The sequence below is a fragment of the Hippocampus bargibanti genome, linkage group LG12 (genome assembly GCF_051943395.1).
Source record: "Hippocampus bargibanti isolate YZ-2025 linkage group LG12, ASM5194339v1, whole genome shotgun sequence".
Classification (NCBI taxonomy): Eukaryota; Metazoa; Chordata; class Actinopteri; order Syngnathiformes; family Syngnathidae; genus Hippocampus; species Hippocampus bargibanti.
Genome location: NC_142745.1, coordinates 12156015 through 12179301, shown reverse-complemented (window position 1 = coordinate 12179301; position 23287 = coordinate 12156015). Strand labels below are relative to the sequence as shown.

The 23287-nt window shown below is 40.4% G+C and overlaps 1 protein-coding gene across 1 annotated transcript in view; it reads right to left on the bottom strand.

Moving 5' to 3' along the window:
• snta1 (syntrophin, alpha 1) overlaps positions 1-12732 on the bottom strand; it is a 28401-nt gene extending 15669 nt beyond the window's left edge. Inside the window, exons 1-2 of the mRNA XM_089010879.1 lie at positions 12327-12732; positions 7207-7392 (exon numbers count right to left, since the gene is read on the bottom strand). Of these exons, the coding sequence (XP_088867005.1) occupies positions 7207-7392; positions 12327-12615 (475 nt within the window). The 5' untranslated portion in view covers positions 12616-12732. The remainder of the gene's footprint in view (positions 1-7206; positions 7393-12326) is intronic.
• Between the last annotated feature and the right edge of the window lie 10555 nt (positions 12733-23287).

Sequence of the window (23287 nt, the reverse complement as noted above, 5' to 3'; positions counted from 1 at the left end):
TTAAATTATAAAATAAAAATATGCCTAAGAATGTTCAAATAAACTGCCACTGAAAAGTAAGATGACACATCAATTTAGAAGAATAAAATATTTTCCAGCACACAAATTATGCAGTGTACAGCACACAAAGTCAAATGCATTTCAAGTCATGCAATTTGCAATTTGCGCTCAGAGTTTGAAGGACAACTGTCAACAAAAGTTGACATCAATGTACAGTAGTCTCACTTACTTAAGAGCCGTTACATGTTAGCACTAATGATACGCAAACAACAAGAAGCAGACTTCCAAAGCTAAAAGATGTTCAAAAAACAACCACATAACAGAACAATAAGGGATTGGTTGCTCAAAAAGAATACTGTTTTATATTCACTCGACAAAGACTGTGTTAGATCTGAAGAGCATTTTTTTTCTTCCGGGCATACGATCTTGTCTGACTTCGTCATCCTCTGACTATATCAAACAGGAACAACTATCCATGTGACTCAAAACATAGTCAGCCATTTAAACCCTTTTTATCAAGCAAGCCAAATGAAGCATTTATTTCAAGTCTCAAAAAAGCTTATTTTTCCAATACAGAATCTAGATGGTTACAAGAATCCCAGAAAAAAATCTTTGAAATTTAGGAGTTATGGGATGGCATTAGACATTGGTTTTGTAAGATAATTTGCTGAAAGAGCACCCATTCATTGCCCATCACCGGTTACCGTGGGAATGGCTGGAATGTCATTGGTCAGCCAGCGACCTCTGAAGCATGCGGTTGGCTCTGTAAAGCATGCCATGAAAACAATGGCCCAATGTAATAGCACCAACAAAACAAAACAAAAAAAAAACAATATATATCAGGACAAAACAACATTGTAAATCACAAGCGATTGTGATTGCCTGTTCTGTGTACTTAGATAAACAATAAGCAATACTTCTTCAGGCTTTTAAAAAAAGTGTAGTTCTGACAATAAAGTGCAAAAAAATTGACAGATGCAACACATGTTCATCACCTATGTATGAAGATCACACCATGAGGCTGGCATAGAGATTGCTGGATCAGATACACAGGCTCAACATTCTGTTTTTTTATTGGACAACACTAAATTCATCAATCAATGAAAAGGTTTATTCAGCCGTCATCTGTACTTCTTTGTCCTGACTGACCACCATGGCGGTGTTAGGTTCAATTTGGATCGTGCTTACAACAGACTTCTTATATCGTTACCACGTAGGCTTAGTCGTGCTGATGAGGTGATACCAGGGCGAACGAAGCAATCAGGGCCAGTCATAGAACATAATCAATCAGGACAAAAGAAGTAATCAGTTTAGCTTCAGGGAATAGTCCTTTGCTCCCCTCAACCTTAGAGCAGGGACCTATCAAAGCAGAGGTCTGGCACTGCCCCCTATGGACATTAGGGAGGTATAGTGTATATATAGGTACCAGAGGTACCAGCAAAATTTTAGTTCTTTGATGAAACTTTTCCAATGAAAAGCGAAACATCAGACACCATCGAAGAAGTACAGACATAACAAAGAACATACTTGATTATTTCTAGAAATGTCTAGAAACTTAGAAAGTATCCATGTTTACATATGAAATTTTGTTCATAAAATTGCGCAATGAAAGGAACATGTATGTTTTTTTTTTTCTCAGTAAGGAAAAATTAAGTTGTTACTAAGGTCACAGTGTCTCGGAGAACATTAAATCACGCTAGTCAACTCATTTACATTCTGCTAAAGCACCTTTGTGATTACTTCTCATAAAGTATCAGGAGAGTTCATTATATTAATTCTGCAAAGGGAAAGTAAGGAAAACTTAAACGGGACCTGGCCTGCGGAGTGTAATGAAGGCCGTTCCACAGACTTCTCCAACATTCTGTCTGGAGACGGAATATTAATCTATACACACTCACACACAGACACAAACGCGGTATGTGCTCATGCATCATGCAGCGAGATGGTTCAGCCGAATCCACAGTGACAAAGGACTGGTCTCTAATTTATGATGGCCCTGGAATCGCCAGGCGAGTGCAGAAGGGGTCCCGCTAAGCAAACGTCACGCTACAGGGGGAAAGAAGGCCCTCCGGGCAAGAGTTGCGATTTGATCAGGCTTTGTTATTTTGTGCCATAATCCATTCCCATGCTGTGCGTAAGCACAATTTGCTCATGGGCCATCAGATTCAAAGGAAAACGAAACGAGCTTTGTGTCTCGTGGGTCAGAGCTTTCACAGCAGGAATAATACGTAGACTTGGGACGGGACCAAAGTTGGACGGTGCCATGCGATGGCCAGAGTGCAGGATAAATCGCTTTGTGATTGTCAACAACATTGGCAATTTTTTAATTAGATGTCAGCAAGGGCCCCAGCGGATGCTAAGTGCCTATCCCAGCTTTCTTCAGGGGAATAGTTGGGGGACACCCTGAATGGGTTGCCAGCCAATCGCAGGTTCTTCATAATGTCAGTGGAAAAGTGTGAATTGGAACGGCATCTGCGATGAACCGACTGGTTTCCAATAAGTTGCTTCTGGGTGACCCAAATGGCACCGCTAGTTTCTCATTGGCTGACACCAGAAACAAAACGACATGAACCCATGGGGAAACAGAGCATGACTTGTAACAAACAGCCAATAAATAACTTATTTCACAGGATAGCAATGATTTTCTTGCATACGGTATTTCCCATAGTTCAGTGCGAGATTGTAAACAGTCAAAAGATCGGCTGCAGGTGCGCAAGTATGAGTCTGGCAAAGAAACAGACAGCAAGAGATTCGATTTTTAGGGGTAGCGCCTGTTGAGAGCGTTGACAAACCGTCACAGGCACAGATGAACATCCTCAAATCTAATCACACCACAGGCATTGGCCAAACACATCACTTGCTTGCGCACATGGAATTTTCACACTCTTGTAAAATGGTATTTATGTGCTTAATGGTCACAGTTGGTGCGATTTGGTTGGTGTCCATCTGCTCTATGGGATGACAGTGTCAGCATGGGAAATTTGCGCAGAACATGATGGCTCGAGGCCAAGCACTTGTGATGTGACAAAGCCGCCATTTGTTTTTGTCCGCTGAAACTCACTGGGTTGTTTTATCTCGCAGAAGGCCCCTGCCTCTGATCGAATGTGGTCAGTTAGACACTGACTGTACACTTTAGTGCTTAACAAACAGAACAAGTAAAATGATGTTCACAAATATTGCAAATAGTTTTAAAAAGTCATCATTGAACCACCATTTATATCAAAGTAATCAAAAGGCCAATGATTCTATGTCTCTAAAAGACTATCCTTCGCGATCTGATCCAGTAGAAGATGGATGGATGCATTGTCTTGATCTATGAGATGTGTCCTTGCGGAAAACTGTCATGGACAATAACTGTGTATTTAAAACTGGTGCCCCGAGCTTCTGTTAGTGAGACAGTAAAGACTCGTTGCTAAAGAACAGTTCCATCTATCCAGCTATTTTCCAGACCGCTTAATCCTCATTAGGGTCACGGGGGGTTCTGGAGGCTATCCCAGCCGTCTTCGGGCACCTGCCGTTGGACACCCAGAACTGGTTGCCAGCCAATCGCAGGGCACAGAGAGACAAACAAACATCAGAACTCACATTCACAACTAGGGACAATTTGGAGTGTTCAATCAGCCTGCGTTGCATGTTTTTTGGAATGTGGGAGGAAACCGGAGGACCCTGAGAAAACCCACTCAGGCCAGGGGAGAACATGTCAACCTCACACAGGGAGGCCGGACCAGATCTTGAGCTCAAGACCTCTGCACTGTGAAGTCAGCGTGCTAAGCACTCGACTACCGGACTGCTCGCCCAAGAATAGTTCAGTTGTATTTCACTTTGAGGTTCGATACACTTGCATTCAAGCAACTATGTTGCAATGAAAACACACGGACACCTGACTGGCAGACCGTAGCTGAAATTCGAACCACGACCTACAGGACTGTGATGCCAACCACAAATTCTAATGTTCATTTTGAGACCTATTTTTCCACAACATTTTGGTTAAATTTCAAACTCTGTAAAACTTTTTGGGCAGTTGCACAGAACATTTATTTCCTTCCTATGGCTCTAAAAGCTATTTTCCCCAAATACAGTAAAGTCTCGTTATATCGATATCGGTTATATTGATAATACTGCTTATTGCGATACTATTTTCATTTCCCGGCAAATTTCTAGTCTTCTTTATGTATAATTAGTTCCGTTTAGTACGATACATGGTTATTATGATAATCCGGTTACTACGGTGCTCCTTTTGCCATCTTGCTATGTTTATATCGATACAAAAGCAGTTTAAGGTGAATCGATATTTGCTTAGGGGTTTCTATACAGTACCACCATTATCGAAATCTGTATCAGTAGCTTCGTAACGTGACCAGCTTCCGTGTCTTGCGCAGTGTAGCAGACGCCATTTTCTACCATAACAAAGACGGCATACGAAGCGTTGGACTTCGGACCTGGATCAAAGAGGATGAGAACGTCACAATACTGTAGTCTTCTTTTCCAGTATACAGTTGTTTAACACCAATTTCAACCATGGGGAAATGAATTGTGATATCCGAACAACGTCAAAGTTGTATTTTCAGATGTTAAGCCATTGTGACACGTATGACTGAAAGTATGATCTTTTAAGACAGAACATTTTACCATTTATATCAGTCGTACAAGGTAGGGAAAAAAAGTTAAAGGGACACTTCATTGTACTTATCATTGCCACCTATAATACAATACTCCTATCCTAATTTATATAGCGCTTTGACAACAACTGCAGCTGTAACAAAGCGCTTCACATAATAGTCAACACAAAGCAAAATAATAAACACAACAGAAACATAAAAACATAAAATTAATTTCTGAAACCAATTGTTTTCGCTAATACTGTACTTAATTAAGATGCACTTGTATGTGAATATGGGTTAAATCTAGCTAGCTATCTCGCTAGCTATCTAGCTAGCTAGCTATTGGTTATCTATTAGCTAGCTAGTTAACTTTGTATCTATTTGAGTTATTACGGGTAGAGTGAAGGCTGCCGCACGTGGCTGCCGCTGCTCACTCACAGAAAAACTTATCCTCTGACTATAAAGTGACCCTGAGAGTTTTGAAAGGCGCTTTTAAATGAAATGTATTATTACTATTATTATTATTTACGTGGGACAAGAGATGTGAGACACTCTCTTCTCGTCAATGGATGCTATAGCGTTATGTTTGCTTTCAACATTTAGCTTGTAGCAGACGTGCACATTCCACCATGACGTCTCTGATCCACTGGTGAAAAAGATGCTTTGATCCTCTCCCCTTTCATCTAGAACTGCTTCATACAACAAAGATGGTGCATAAAGTGATTAAGAGTGAATGACCATGTCTTTCTGTTGTCATACTATTTTGATATTTTTGTTTTTTTGATCTTTTGACTTCAAGATGGCGCCGCCAGAGTGGCTGCCTTTACAGCAGCTCCTGTATTTTGTTTTCTACTTCTTCGTTTACTTTCCTCTTTGTTCCATAACTTTGCTGTTTATTTCATTGGTTGCTTTTACTTACATTGTGTTGTCCGCAGATCATTTGGTGGCGATTGAACGCTTTTTTTAGGTTATCATGTCGCTGCGGTGATTTTGAATAAACAATTTTTGTCGATTACTCCATTGACTCCCACAAAGACATGGAAAGAGGGAGGACGCGTGGCTATATTGCTAACAAGAAGGTTGTGGTCATTTACTAAATTCTCCAAACAAATGTGTTTACATTGAAAATCCAAGATAAAATCGTTATCCTGATTAAAAAATACCCGGATAGTTTTGAGTAAAAACAATGGGCAATTTTGGCCAGATGATCAATTTTGATGATGTGTTCTGGTGAGGGAGCTGTCACTGATGAATGGTAATACTACTCAAAATTCCTGTCCCACACATAAATAATGTAAATACAATCGTGTGAGTCAAGTGAAAATAAGTGTTGGCTTTTAGAAAATAAGGCAGTGCGCTCATGCACACCATTCTACGATGAGCATGCTGGTCTCTTTGGTCTCCTGAAGGGAGAGCCTGCTCCGAATATAATCCTGACTTGACGGATCATAGAGCAGCACCGTTTGAGCTGTCATGCTATCAACACTTTTCTGCTTGACTGTGGACAAGAAAGGCAGAAGCAGTGAGCTCCCTTGTCCGCAGTTCTGCTCCTCTGACTGAAGTCAACCCCCTCCCGCCCCCCGTCCCCCAGCAGGGTTGCTAAAGAACCCAGAAATGTGGGTACGTTTGCTCCATCTACCATTGTGAAAACATCATCGCTTATTGTGTCGGTGTAGAAAAATAAATAAAAATAAAAATGCTTCTCTGTCCAGGTACAAGAAGCATCCGAGAACATGTTTTCGATCATGTTAATGAGCATGGACAAAACTAAAAGAAGTTTGATATTATTGAGTCCAATTAACTCATTCACTACCAGACAATGTGGAAAAAACGTGTCCTCCATTCCAGTGACAGGGTTTTTGTCATTTTCATTCAAATTACAGGAAACCCAGAATATAGAGTTTTATGACTACACAAAGATTCAATGCAGTGTAAGAAACCTTAGTCTCTTCTTTTATCAGAAAAAAAGAGTTAATTCCTAAATTATATGGAGTTATCTGAGCTTGAAATGGGGGCAGCTGTACAAAAGGCAAATGCTGCCCCCTCATGGAAGGGAAAAACACTGCCAGAGGTCTGACCAGCGCTTTATTTGTTGCAATACTCAAAAATACAAAAAACGAAAAAAATCGGCAATGGCGCTCTAGGTCATATTTTCAATTCCCGAATAAATTTGGGAGTGGCAATGAATGAGTTAAGGAATGAAAGAATGTTCATCAGAGAGCCACCATGGAAAGCCCAATTGATGTCCCCCTAGTTTGACTTTAAAGTCCCATACTTTTTCAGTATTTGGGTTAGATTGAAAAAAAAAACAATTCAATTTGAATCAGAAAATAGGTTTTGATTTTTTTTTAAATGTGAGCACATTGAATGAAACAAATGGAGGGATACTGTATATCTTTTAAGGAAATGCCCCATTTATCACACTGCAAGGTTCATTCATATCTATGTCAAACGTTGCCAGAGGTCTGACCAGCGCTTTACGGACACACTACGCAAGAAAAACCAAAACCCGAAAAAAATCAGGAATAGCGCTCCACGTCATGCTTCTCACACCAAATAAATTTGGGAATGGCAGTGAATGAGTTAAAATGTGTAAATGTCTTACCTTCAAGGATGACTTCCTTGCCAGTCTTCTTGAGCGCCTGCACAGCTTCGTCGTGCGTGGCCTCCCGTAAGTCGCAGCCGTTGACAGACAATATGACGTCGCCTACATAAAGCGCCTCCGTTTGGTCAGCGGCCAAGCCCTTAAAAATCTTCGAGATAAGAATGGGCATCTTGTTCTCCTTCCCACCTGCATGACATGATATGCATCATCAACATCTGTGAAAATGGTGGCCTGTTTGCTTCATAAAAGAAAATTCAAGAGAAACTACCGGATATTGTATGTGCAAGTGATACTTGGTGAGGAGATATGTGGGTGAGGTCTATACGAAACAAATTAAAAACAAATGCAATTAAATTTGTCGAACTAATTAAAATGAAGACTAGCATCTGACTGTGGTTGGCCTTGTGTTCTATGTTTAAAGGACAACCGACGTCTCCGGACAAGTTGTGTCCATAATTTGTAAAATCACTTCAAATGGATTCTACTGAGTGTATTTTAGAAAGATTCCACAGCATAGAGCTATATTTTACGTTTTAAGATTCACGCTGAATATTCAGGAAGTCTTGTTTTTGAGTTGATGACGATGACCATTTTGGGTACTTTGTTTGGACTGAAAACTTTGTGTTGATCCGTGTTGATGGCGAAATTAGAAGGAAAACACATAAATGACGTGATGGTGAATCGTTGTCTGTTGCACCAAGATTACTATTTGATACTAGTTGACACACATTCCCAGCAGATAAATCAGCCAATTTCCAACGGGGCTTTGGTGCCATCTTGTGCATTTTCTGGGACGCTACATTGCACTCCAGACGCCTCAAAATGACATGCAAGGACTTCTTCAATCAATTGCAAACATGTATGATTTCCTCTTCAGAACTATTTGAATCATATTCATAACTGGATGAGTAACAAGAAAGCATCTTCTCCGAATCTGAAGCCATTGTTTTGATTCTAGAGCAAGGCAAGACGTCCTGGCGTGACGTCACGAACAAGGGGGCGGGACCTTCTGAAACTCAGCATCTCAGAGGTCATTTTGAAGTAGTTTTGGGACACTTAAACTCATTTTTATTGGTCTTTTGCATTTGACTAAAAATATCGGCCTGCGTGTTTTGGGCAGTTTAGATGATATAAAACGTTTTTCTGATGTCAGTTAGGACACAAAAAATTGTTTTGGTTGTCCCATCTGTGAAGGCATGCTGCAGTGGTGAGAGTGTGCAAATTATAATTTCTTCCCATAAGAATCAGCCTTACACTTAATCCACACATATTCCTTCAGCATCCCACCATGTCTTCTCATGTCACGGATACGTCAGCACCTCCAAGCTGACAATGTGTGGCTCGGACCACATGTGGCATAGCGGGGGTGGAGTAGTGACGCAAATGGTGACACAGGTAAATTAGTCGTAGGGGTTCACACAGCGCTGACAACTTGCAATATTTGACAGGATACGCGACAAACAGTACATCGGAACCTCAAATGTCAGACAAAATCTGTTCTGGGTCATTCAATTGCATTTGAATGCGTTTAGATTTAGTATCAGAGAACTTAACAAAACTAAATATGCTCCTAAAATTATCATTTGAAAGTACAGATGCTCCCCTACTTACGAACATTGGAGTTACGAACAACGGTACATACGAATATTTTTTGTCGGAACATATGTAGTATTTTCTCCAGTTTTCCATGTACATATCTGTATAGAGCATATATTTTATTAAATGTTTATTTTTCAGTATAATCCATTACAGGTTACTTATACAAGCCTTAAACATACTTATATGAGCCTTAAACATACATAATATGAACCTTAAACATACTTATATAAGCCTTAAATATACATATATCAGCCTTAAACATACATATATGAACCTTAAACATACTATATAAGCCTAAGTCATACATTCCATGCAAAATACAGCACTGAAGCAACTTACGGACAAATTCACCTTACAAACGACCATTCAGAACGTATCTCGTTTGTAAGTTGGGGAGCGTCTGTACAAATACATTTTCTTTGCACTGAAAGTAAAAAAAATATGACTGCACATAATGATTATTTTTGTCATGAAGCAAAAGTGCCTTTTTTATTATTATTATTTTTTTTCAAATAAGCAACTGATTCCATCATTTAACCTATTTTAGTATAAAATACAAAAGACAAACATTTAAAAATAAATCAATAGAATAGGCTTCACCCAGGCTGACAGTTACAACAAGACTTGATTCTGAACTGACGGTGTCCAGAGATCTGGAACATTACTCTCTGCTTAAATTAGACAGACCAAGAGCGAAGGTTGACTGCCTCCACGCTTTCTAAAAGCCACGGTGGGCTCCCTAAAATTAACACGGGCGCTCCACTGCCTGATACATAGCTTTCATCTTTGACCAATGGCAACTGTCGGCTGCTCCTCTCAGCTGTTGACTTGCCGTGGTGTCAAAAAGGCCAATGTCTTTCCACCTATCATTTTTCCACTTTCTGTTGTCTCCCACCTTTCTTCGTCCTTCCAAGGCGCATCTTAACAACATCAAGTCAGCAGGGTGCCGGCAATCATTTAGTTTTCCTAACAAGCTGTCTGGCTCTATATGCGAGCCAGATTCACAGGGAAGTGACATTACAGGGTTGCCATTAGAGGCTTCTTTGTTGTCGGGGCGATGGAAGGATGCAGAACTAAAATGAATGTTAAAATTTGCACGTCTGCTATAATTACGAAGAGAAAATGGCCAATGACTTGCCATCAGATGGTACTGTACACTAAGTAAAAGACACAAGCATGTTTTGCACTGTCTAGGGAAGTGCCTTGACAAAGTTAAGATGGCAAATTTCCAGCCTTCTGAGGTACTGTAGTATGCAGGCCTTGAGACACCTGAAATAACATAACTCAGTCTCAAGTTCAAGGCCATGTGATAGAGTTTGATGATATCACACATTTAACTAATTCACTGCCAGACGATGTGCAAAAATGTGTCCACTCCAGTGCCAGGGTTTTCGTCATTGTCACTTGAATTGCAGGACCCACAGAATATTGAGATTTAGGACTACATAAACATTCAATGCAGCATAAAAAAATATTTTCATCAGGAAAAAAAAAGAGTTAATTCCTAAATTATATAGGTCTGGAGTTATATGAGCTTGAAATGAGGCCACCTGTACAAAATACAATGCAATACATATATGTTGGTTTATATAGCGCTTGAACAAAAGCTGAAGCTGGAACAAAGCGCTAACAGAAAAAAAGGAAATGCTGCTCCCTCATGGAAGTGCAAAGAAAAACATTGGCAGAGGCGTGACCAGCGCTTTATCGGCACCCAAACAAGAAAAAAACAAAACCCAAAAAAAAGCAGAAATGGCCCTCTATGTCATATTTTAAATTCCCAAATGAATTTGTGAATGGCAGTGAATGAGTTAATTATCTGATTGTGAGATGCAGAGTTCTTTGCGTTAAAGGCCATGGCAGAAACGCCCAGTCAACTGTTGCAAATCCCTTGCAATTCACTCTTTAACAAAATTCACCAACAGCATTTGCAACTCAGCTCATCAAAGCATGTTGTGCTCGTTGTGAAACACAATGTTAGCATAACATCCACAAAATCCCAAACAAAGTAAGAATGTCGCACTGTTGGTCCAATGATTTACATTGAAGTGATATATCTTAACTGAGAGACAAGCTTTGTATGTTGAGGAATAGCAAAGTTTGTTGGAAGATACCACCAGTGTATTAAATGACAAACAGTTGTTGGAATATTGATCTATAATATAGGATATAGATTCTATATCTTCTTTATTTACAAAACTTTAACTTCTCAACAAACTGACCTTCCCACCAAGATACCAACTGAGGTCATGTAAACAGTATTGCAAAAGACTTTCAAACATCTACCAAGCTGTTGTGAGTACACATCAGTTATGTAAGCTTGATGTTAGATATGGGGTGATTCCGGTCTTGTCCCAATGGCAGCAAGCGGTCACATATAACTTTAATAAGCATTGCATCAATTTTAAAGCCAGATTATTTGTCATCATTCGTTTAGAGTAGATATTTTGTATGTATAATCTGTATTGAATAACAATAAAATTTGTCACTACACATGAAATAAAATTGCAGAAGTTAATGTGCATATGTTATTGAAATATGTGTTTTATTTGGATCCTTACTAGAGTGAAACAGAAAAAAGTGTCAGCAAGTAAAACTGACATTTAAGATAACATTTAACTAAAATGGCCAGTTAGTTTAAGCAAAGTATAGATGGATGATGGATGGCTTGAGAAACGTTTTGTTTGAACCTATAACTAAATTATCAGTGATTTTGAAAAATAAATAAACTCAATGAATGGCATAAGGATAATAATCCATGCATTCATCCATCCATTAATCGTGTAATCTTTTATCCCATTATTATTATCATTGTCAATCTCATCATCACCATTATTATTAATAGTTGTAATAGTACTAGTAGTAGTATTGGTATTGTTGTTATTCATATTAGTTGTTGTATTATTGTTATTCATATTAGTATTATTATTAGTAGTAGTAGTCGTAGTAGTAGTACTAGTAGTAGTAGTAGTGATATTGTTATTATTATTAGTACTAGTCGTACTAGTAGTAGTATTTGTATTATTGTTATTCATATTATTAGTAGTAGTAGTAGGAGGAGGAGTAGAAGTAGTAGTAGTAGTCATATTATTGTTATTTATATTATTAGTAGTAGTAGTAGTACTAGTAGAAGTAGTGGTAGTACTATGATTGGTATTATTGTTGTTATTACGATTATTATTAGTAGTAGTAGTGGTAGTAGAACTAGGTGTTGTTGTTGTCGTCTAAAGTCGTTTTTTTTTTCTTAGTTCCAGCTAAGTTAGACACTAATAAGGCTCCGTGTTGGAGTACAAACTAACTTAAAATGCGGCTGTCAACTTTTGGGCCACAAAAATTCGTTACAAATTGCCCAAAAACGAGCTGCTTCCTTCAAAACATGAGCGGCATTGCATTCAGAAGTTACCAATGAAGTTTTCCTCGCTCACTGACGAAAAGTTAAACTCCAGCTCCGCTAGCAACGATTTGAACGCCGCCGCCACGCCACATTTGTGTCCGTCATAAAATAAAAAAAAAGTTAATCTTACCTTTAATACTAATTCCAAGTCCTCCGACATCTTGCTTGGTGACTCTCACTGTGCGTTTCACGTTGGTGATGGTCTCCGGGACGGGGCACGAGCTGAGGTTGGGAGGGTCTCCGTTGATCGCCCCCGCGGGAGTCGGATTGTGTTTAGCCGTATCGTCGGCGCCCTCGCCCGGGTTGACCATCAGTTTGTCGACGGTGAGAGTGGCGAGCACTCGGATCCAGCGGTCCACGGTCACCCGGAGCTCCAGCAGTCCCGTTTTCTGCGCCTTCGATGCGGCCGCCATGTTCATCGCATTCCTGAAATAACTCTAGACGGGGCTGGCGGTCCTGTGGAGCGATATTGGAGGGCTGGGGTAGGGGCACAGACATACACTCGAACACACGCACATGCTTGCATGCGTGCTCACCAACTCCCTCACGCACACGCAGCATGTTGCCCCTCCAAAGAGGCTTATTCCACGAGTCATAAGAATTAAAGTTAATTGAGAGTGACACCTTTGCACACTGACTGTAACAGAGCCCATTTCAAATGTAGTCATGTGGCCCAAAAGCATTGAAGAATCGCATGTTAATTTGCCCCAAGATACACACTCCTCGCCTCCTGTTATGTTTCCATTGTATATTTAGATCAGGGTTTTATCACCTCTACTGGGATGGGACACATATATTACACTTGAAAAAAAACACTCACAAACATCATAAAAGAAGAACTTCTGCTCTTAGTTGGGGATATGGACAATGCACTGTGGAAAAATATTTTATGTCACTAGTGGTGGGCTGTCAGGCCCTGCAAAGCCTTCTCTGCTGGCCTAAAATTATCTGAATGGCACACTAATGCGAATTATATTTTGTCCATGAATTCGTATTAAATAATTCCAACTTGTCTTTCAGCTTCATTTCATTACTTTTCCCCTGTTGTGCTTCTTCCACATGTGTGTTTTCGTATTTAAGCATTTAACAAATCACATTTTAGCCATCATTTGTGACCAAGGTCAGAAATCTACCTGTATGACTTCACAGTCAGTTCTGCAGGCCCTGGAGCATAAAAATAAGGCGCTTGCAACATCAGAGTTTTCACAAACTATGATTGTTTAGTAAGTCCGGGTGGTCGTAAGTTGAGCCGGTCATAAGTCAGATGTTACCTGTAGTTAAACGGTTGTCATTACATCATGTGTATGCTAGCTTTCTAGCTATCTAGATGGCTATCTAGCTGGCTACCGAGATAGCTATCTATTTTTTGTCTATTAGCTATCTATCTAGCTAGCTGGCTATCTGGCTGTCTATCTTTTAGTTAGCTGGCTATCTATTAGCTATCTACCGAGCTAGATATCTGGCTGGCTATCTATTAGCTGGCTGACTATCTAGCTACCTATCTATTAGTTATATATTAGCTCTTTATTGGCTAGCTAGCTAGCTTTCTATCTATGTGAGTTATTCCGGGTTGAGTGAACGCTGGCGCGTGTGGCTGCCGCTGCTCACCCACAGAAAAAAAACTTATCTTGTGACTGTAAAGTGACCATCAGAGTTTTGAAAGGCGCTTATAAATGAAATGTATTATTATCATTATAATAATAATAATAATAATTATTATTTTTATTTTTATTCGTCACATGATTGGCTAGTCACTAGCTGCTAGTGAAGAGCATACTGGGCAGAGCTACACGTATCTTTCGCAAACATTACCGTATATATACTCAGATTCATGTCTTCTTCTAAAGGCAAAACGTCATTCAAGCATTCAAGATGATGAAGTTATCCTGTGCTATATAAATTGCTTCCTTGATAATGGCAGCTGGTGTTGCATCTGTTCCACAGCAGGTGAAATAACAGCCCAAGTTGCAACACCCAATTGTTGTGGGTGGTCTGTGGAAGAAGAACCCTTCCTCCAAATCTGAGCACGGATGAAAATAATACATCCCATATTTACGTGGGTAACTGAGCTGATTTCAATTCATCTGTAGTACGTAATTAAAAACTGCTCAATTGAATCAAGTCACCCACACAGGGGTTTTTATCAACTAATACTACGCTGTCATCTGGTGGCTGAAACGCTGTACTACAATAAATACGGGGTATTTCTATGCTGCACAGTTGCAAGTAAGTTTGCATGTTCTCAACGTGCTTGTGTAAATTTTCTCCAAGTACTGCTATTTCCAAAAACACACATGTTCGGTTCATTTGAAGCATATTTTCCAAAGATGTATGTGGTTGTTTATGTGTACTGTACCGTATGTATGCTGTGACTGGCTAACAACCAGTCCATTGTTTTCCACACCTTTTTTCCCCAAAGTCTTCAAGGGTAGGCTACAGCTCACTCATACAAAACCCAAATGAGGACAAGTTGAAAAAAATTGAGGCATGCATAAACATGAGATAGCCATCGCCATTGCTTGATGGTAAAGTTTGAGCAAATCGGAACTCATTTTTCTGGCCTCCTCTGTTTTACATTACATGGAATAATCTCTTCAAGATTAGATACGATTAAAGGTGCATTTAATGTGCCTTAAAAGATATACCCCGCAATCTGTCCTGGGTTTTAAACGCACCAGTGTTTACTCCAAAATCATGTTATTTCCACCATATGGTGCATGAAAGTGACATATTGGAACTCTGGCGGGTCATTGTTCATTGATTGTAAACAAATACTGAGGAACGTTGGTGGTTTGGAATCAAGACAATTTCTCTTTGGAAAACAAATTCTGCCAGTACAGCTGATACGAAAACAAGTTATCCGAAATTAAGTCATTTTTGTCATGTCAAATGTGTCTTTTTTTTGTTAAAAAACTGTTACCATGCATATTAATTCATTCACTGCCAGACATGTGCAAAAATTTGTCCACTCCAGTGCCGGGGTTTTTGTCATTCAAATTCCAGGGCCCACAGAATATTGAATTTTAGAACTACATAAATATTCAATGCAAGAAAAGAAACCTGAGAGTTTTTTTTCTTTCATCAGAAAAAAAGAGTTATTTTCTAAATTATATAAATCTGGAGTTATATGAGCTTTAAATGAGGGCGGCTGTCCAAAATACAATGCAATACACACATATTGGTTTATACAGCGCTTTAACAACAGCTAAAGCTAGAACAAAGCACTAACATGGAATAAAGACAAATTCTGCCTCCTAATGGAAAGGAAAAACATTGCCAGAGGCCTGGCCAGCGCGTTATCGGCATCTAAGCAAGAAAAAAACAATACTGAACGAATTCGGGAATGGCGCTGTACGTATCATATTTTAAATTCCTGAATAAATTAATGAATGGCAGTGAATGAGTGAGTAGTTTTGAAAGCCGCTTATAAATGAAAAGTGTTATTATAACATGTGTGTCATCGGTACATGTCAAAATATCACAATTCCTTCCATAGTACAGTAATCCCCCCATTTATCATGAGTCAATACGTCCTAGAAAAAAACTGCAATAGATGAAATAGCCTCACAAAATATTTTGTTTGTAAATATTTTAACGCTTCATGCATATAATACCAACAAAGGGATGCAATTATTAATTTTTTCTCTCTTACGATCACCATACTCAAATTCACTTGCAATGTCTGTGACATTGAAGATGTCAGTGGCTTTTTTTTGTACAGTTGTGTAACAATCAATTTATATTTCATAATGAGCACATATCACAAATATGACATTCTTTCTTTTTATCTGTATTCTTTCCCCTTGGATTTGCACTCATTCGTATATGTCTGCAATGCCAATCAATGAGAAAAAAAAATCTGCAATGTACCTGCAAACTTAGCATTAACATTATTATTTTCTTCTAAAATCCTGTCACTTTTCACACCTCTTGTTGAGACTAAAGGCAAACCACAGCGGCTCGCTGAGTTGAGCTCTTCTGAGTAATATTAATGTTGGGGGGTGGTGCGTGTCTGCGTGATGATGTTGAGCATGATTACAAAGTGCGCCATCTGACCTCCAGTCTGTACATCTGTCAGTCTTGTTCCCCTTTGTGATGTTGAGCGGCAGGTGGCCACTGGCCTATCCTTCACACCAGACCCCCTTTTTTGGCATGAATGGAAGTCACAAAGAATACAATGTCCGCACATGGAAAACACATTTTTATTTGGTCAAAAGAACCTTAGTGATGTTATAGTGGTGGTGGATGGCTGATATTAACATGTGGTCAATAGGACATTGTCAATAGTTTCCGGGAGTAACTTTAGGCTTTTTTTATAGCCTTTGTAGATATCCGTCATATGGATTGGCCACATGGGCCAATCGGTCACAGTCCAAAAGGGGGAAAAATATGTATACATGCATGATGCATTCAAGTTTTTGTTGGTAGAAGTACTGTATTGAATATATTGTCATTGAAAATTTGACAACTCTTTTTAGTGGTTGTTAAATTCTAAACAAACAAATTTCCCCATTGTGGGACTATTAAAGCCTTTCTGATTCTGAAAATACAAACAGAAATTTTCAGGTGATTTACATTCAGTTTGATTTACATTGAATAAATAAGACAACATGCAAAAAATAACTGCATGGAAGTAATATTTTTGTCAAGTTTGGAATAAACAGTACTACTGTATATAGAGGATAAATATGAATTAATCATTAAAAATGATCATGTTACATCACGTGGCAATTTCGGATCTCTCAGCTCAACCACAACATGCCTCATGGAGGTTTAATGCAGGGTCCTGAATTTGTAGAATTGTATTTTAATTGTATATATTTTGTAATAAGCTTTTAAAGAAGAAAATCTTGAATTTTGAGGATAAAAAAATGTGTACAGTATTAATTTCCTGACTGAAAAAAATGAAATAACATTAAATCTGCCTTTCCAGCAGCTTCTGTATTTTTTCTACTTTCTTTCCTTTCATAACTTTCCTGCCCGTGAAATGTAAATTTCTCCACTGCGAGACTAATCCAAATCACATCTTTTCAAAGCAAATGTTGACTATATTTTCAATATTTTATTTGAACTCATTCACTGCCAGACAATGTGCAAAAATGTGTCCACTCCAGTCCAGGGTTTTTGTCATTGTCACTCATATTACAGGACCCACAGAATATTTAGTTTTAGGACTACATACACATTCAATACAGCGTTAGAAAACATAGCCTTCCTTCTTTCATCAGAAAAAAAAAGTTAATTCCTATATTATATGGCTCTGGAGTTATATGAGCTTGAATTGAGGGGGGGCTGTCCAAAATATAATACAATACATACAGTAAAGTCTCGTTATATCGATATCGCATATATCGATAGTCCTGGTTATATCCTAAACGCACGGAGAAAATTACATAAACAGGGTCGGATATATCGATAGTACACTCCCTTGAATATCGATATAACGAGACTTTACTGTACATTGTGATTTATATAGCGCTTTAATAACAATTCAACTGTTGTTAAAGCGCTCACATGGAAAAAAGAGAATTGCTGCCCCCTCGTGGATGGAAAAAACATGGCCAGAGGTCTGGCCAGCGCTTTATTGGCACCCTCTGCAATAAAAAACAAAGGGCTCTGTGGTGCTCTGTGATTGATTGGCTGGTGACTGAATCCGATGCACCCAGTCCATCACCCAAAGTCAGATAAGCGGTATTATCATCACTTAAATGTGTTTCAAAATAGATGACACGACAAGACGCACGTCAAAAATATAGTTTTTGTGATATTATTCTCATAATAGGGCGGCTTTCATCTCATAGTGTCATTACGCCCTGAATATATCTTTGTATGAGTTTTTTTCTCAACAATAAAACGCACCGCGACCCCCTTCACCAAGCACCCCGCAGCTCAATCAGTCACATATATGCATGTCTCAATTCCCCAAAGGCAGCGGACAGTTGGGGTGGCCCACCCCTCACATTTAACCCCCACCCCCCACCCCCACCAACCACGCTTCCCTCTGCTGCCTCCTGTTCCTGCGGCCTTCTCTGCATCCCTCCCCGATCTGTTGAGGGCAACAGCTCCAGAGGTCTACCATATGGGCCAGTGTCTGAGCCCTGTGTGTTCTTGTGTGTGTGTGTGTGTGTGTGTGTGTGTGTGTGTGTGTGTGTGTGTGTGTGTGTGTGTGTGTGTGTGTGTGTGTGTGTGTGTGTGTGTGTGTGTGTGTGTGTGTGTGTGTGTGTGTGTGTGTGTGTGTGTGTGTGTGTGTGTGTGTGTGCTGTGACTGTCAGACCGCTCCACCTGTTCCACTATGACAGCAGGGTCCACGGATCTGCTGCAGGCTGGTGGCTTTCCGCGACACACTGTTGACAATAGGACGAAAAATGTATGCAGGGGGATATTTATGGATTCATACATATGCTGTTTCAAGGTTTATGTTGGGGATGAACACTGGAAGTAACTCAAAACAGTTGAATTTGAAATCATTGGTCCCCATTTTTATGTATGGACAAGTAGACGTGGAGGCCGGGTAGTCGAGTGGTAAGCACATCGGCTTCACAGTGCGGAGGGAGGTATCACGTGTGGAGTTTGCATGTTTTTCTCGTGCTTGCGTGTTTACTCCCACATTCCCAAAACATGCATGGCAGGCTAATTCAACACTCCAAATTGAAAAATATTGATTCGGAACGGATGCATGACGTATAGGGTGCAATTGTGTGTGGTTGTTTTGTCATGTTGTATAGCATAAGCTGTGTTTGCAATTGCCATATGGGCTTGGTGTTAAGAGGTGGAATTGTTCTGGAATTGAAAATATGATGTAGAGTGCCACTCCTGAACTTTTTAGGGTTTGTTTGTTTTTTCATGCTTGAGTGCCGATAAAGCGCTTCAAGTGACAATGGCAAAAACCCTGGCACTGGAGTGGACATATTTTTGCACATCTGGCAGTGAATGAGTTCAGGAAGTTCCCACTGAAGGTCGAGATATCAATCGCATGGACACCCTGCCAACGCCTGGAGAATGCCCAGTAGGACACACTTTGGTGGTCTCTGGCCATTAACATCAAGCTTCCTCTTGATACTTCACAGACTTGATTCATCTCCATATTTTCCCCTGTGGTCTGAGACAGCTGACACACCAGACCGTATATGGTGGTGACACTTCAACCCAAGCCAGTTCCATGTGGGAGTCAGACCTCAGGCCAAGGCCAGGGGTGGGCTCCTGCTTTGGAAGGGTTGGGGTAGCGAGACGAAGGGGGCAGAGGGTTTCTGAGAGGCTATCAAGATGGCACTAGTCATCGTCATCATTAATTGCATGCTAGTCCTTCTGTCCTCCTCCTGCTTGAAGAAGAGGGGTTGAGGGGGGCACGGCACGTGCATCAGCTGAGCCAGGGATGCTTTTCGAGTCACCGGGGTCATATGGCAGACGCCTGGTTAATTCTCATGAGGATCCCCAGCACTCGCGTCACAATTGTATACCCCGACGGCCACAACATTAGGAACACCTGCTTTCGGCTAATGAGATCCACGACAAGCCTTATGTCAAAACTGACACGCAAACATTTATATTTGGTTTGACCCCGTCCCGCACGCACAAAGCACATTTGAACGTAGTAAAGTCTCCTCTGTAAACAATCTGTAAATGTTCATGTCATCAGTTGACAATCAGTAAATATACACATTTTAATCAGAATCAGAAAGCCTTTAATAGTCGTACAATTGGGACATTTGTAATCTACAATAGAGAAATGTCAACTGCTTTATCAAAGTTTAATAAAAAGAACTGTACATAGTTCAAAGTATAAAAATACAGGATAAAAAACAGATAAGATATATGTAACTGTATTGACTTGACATAAGGAGGAACGAGCGGCGGTATCTCTCCTTATTGCAGTGCCGGTATAACACTCTCTGGCTGAAGGAGCTACCCAGTGCTGTCAGAGTGGGCCCTCTTGACCAGGTGCTTCAGTCTTTTTCTGCGGTGATGCTGCCTGACCAGCAGACAATTCCATACTAGATGGCTGAAGCGACCACAGCGTTATAAGTAGTAAGTTTTAAGTAGTGACTCCTTAACCCCAAAATACCTCAGTTTCCGGAGTAGGAAGAGGTGACTCTGTCCCTTTTGGATCCGCCATCCGTGTTTGTAGTCCAATCCAGTTTATTGTGACGAATAACACCCAGGTACTTGTAGAAGGTCACCCTCTCTATGTCCGTACCCTGGATGTTCAGCGTTTGAAGCAATCACGAGAGCTCTATTGCTTATTTGGTACATCTTATTAGTAGCCACTCAGTAGCGTTAAAAACAAAAGGCAATAACTCCATGTATCATAAAAGCTCAGACAACGACACCAAAAAAACTAACCTACATTACATACACCTACACACAAAATTGCAAGAATAGAATGTACAAAAAAAACTATATCCTATATGTTTTGGCATCTGTGATCTTTAAAACGTGAGATCTGGTGGGATCTGGTGGTCAGTTAATCGTTTGGTCCTTAGTAAAGGCATCGTATAAACACATGAAAAACAGTCTCTTAAATTATCGGCAAATAGGAGGGGTTCGAACGATGAACCACAAACATATAAGGATCATGAGGCGCCCAGAGGGAGGAGGGGACGATGGTACGACCAGATGGAGAGAGAGATAGCCCTATTATTTAGATCCCTCTGTTGGTTCTTTCAACCACACGTCCCTTCGTGGACATATACCTTTACATTATTCAAGAGGCTATAATGAGAGTAACTAAATGCTGGGGTCTTTGTAGCAGAAGGTGGGACACAGGTGTGCGAGGTTGACATGTCTGACCTCTCATCATGAACCCTCCCTTCAGAATCTTTCCAGGGCAGCGTTTCACAGTCTGTCATTCACATATAAATTATTCCATATATTAATTTTAATTCTCTTATTGTCCGCTCATCTGTTGGTCCTCCGTTATTGCGGACATCTGTGTTTCCTTTGTTGCTCACCGTCCCTGATCACTCACCCCACCCTCCTTCGACTATTCAGCCGATATGGATTATTGGATTATTTATGATCAATTCCCAATTGGGCCACTTGCCATCTAAAATAATAAAAGCCCTCTTAGCCGCCATAAAAAGTGACATTGAGTACAGTCAACCAAGCCCTCCTTCAAACAGCAAATGGACAACTGTGGAGAGTGATGTAAGAGTGACGATTACCGTATTTTCCAGTGTATAAGGTGCACCCAAAAGCCTTCATTATCTTTAAAAGAGGACCCTGTGCCCTATACGCAGGTGCGCCTTATATGTGAAGTCATATTGAGTCACTACAGATCTGGCAAATACTGTCAGCAACCACCGATTCCAATTCCCCCTGTATAAGAAGTAATGCGTAACCCCAGCCGCTACTGTAGCGCCTTATAATGTGGTCTGTCTTATATTTGGAAAACCTTGATATATAAATATATATTATATTTGTAAAACTTTTTTCATTCATTGACAGTGCGCCCTATGGTCTGGTGCGCCTTATATATGGAAAAACGTTGAAAATCCACCATTCATTGGGGGTGCGCCTTATACTCTGGTCCCCCTTATACATATATGGAAGACGTTTGAAAATACACCATTCATTGGAGGTGCGCCTTATACTCCGGTACACCTTATATATGGAGAAAGTTTGAAAAATACGGCATTTGATTCAGTGCCTCACAGAGAGTCTTTTCCGTCAAAAAATCTGAATAATAAGTTACATTTTAAATGCCGGTCAAGTAGAAAGACATCATGCCAAGCTTGCAGATTTGATGGGTCATGCCCGTCACCCAGCAAAAACGGTAGGTGATCCCATGTCAAATTTTCCATAGCCGGGTAAATTCTGTGACACGGGATCAACACCCCCGCTTGATTCAAACGACGGGGTATCACCTTATCCTGCTGTTCAGACACTCAGTTGGCCAGCAGCTGATATCAGCCGATTTACTCTGTAACAGTCGTGCTGCTGTGGTTAAAGCGGATGCGACAAAGACGCAGCAAGGCAGTGGCGGGGAGGTGGGGGTTAGTTTGTCGTGGGCGGGCTCGGTACTGGGGTGGGTTCAGTGGCCAGCTGTCACACAGAGGGGCCGTAATGACCACAGCAAATCCACAGAGCTTGTCTGAGCCTCCTTTGACTCTGACTCAGGGCTCTTGTTTAGTGACCAGTCATCCCTTTGTTAAGCTGTCAACTAGCTGCTTGACAAGATGAGTTAGACAGCACATTGCTGTCACAATCAAAGGTTTAGTCTGGATTGATGCTTTGTTTGAGGCGCTCACTGCATCCATCCTTGGTTTGAAGTTGACGCATATTTGGAAACAATGAATGACTTTGACAGGAAAAATTACGATTCGTGCAACTTTGAATGCATGCTTGTTGACACACCAGGGCAAAATCCTTGGTGACCTTCTGTGTCACATTTTGTGGTGGACCCCAAAAAAGCAGGCAGAAGGGAGGAGCATGCTGTATTTGTCAAATTGTATTAAATCAAGTCAGCAGGAACAAAAATCTGAAACTACAGTCATCAGAACGGAAAGGTCCAAAGTAGCAAACAAAACCAGGAGTAAAACATAAGATGAAAAAAAACTGACAACACAACAACAAAGTCATCAGAACGGAAAGGTCCAAAGTAGCAAACAAAACCAGGAGTAAAGCATGACGATGAAACAAACCTGACAGGGTGAAACAAACAATGACCCGACACTGACTGGTCGAACGCATCGAAACATAACCGAGCACCCTCAATGTTTCACAGGCCCTTACAGTTTTCTCATTTTTTTAACGAAAGGCTACCAGCCATTTTGTTGACATGTTCACTTTTAAGTATTGTCTGCTCACTCTGACATGTAAAAGTACAGTCGTAGCACAGTAGCAATGGGGCTCATTCCCGCAACGTATAAACGCCAGCGCTTTGTTCCGACAACTGTTTACAGCGTGCACCTGCCGATAACTACATGGGTGGCTGCGCTATAGAACTGCTAAACACTCTTCATGAAGGCCAGAGGCCGCAGGCTATGCAGCTACAGCGCTCCTTAAATTGATTTACTGACACATGTCGCCGCAGGAGAGTCATTTCAAATAAAGGCTTTCAATGGACAGTGTCAGGACCTGCAGAGTACTTGA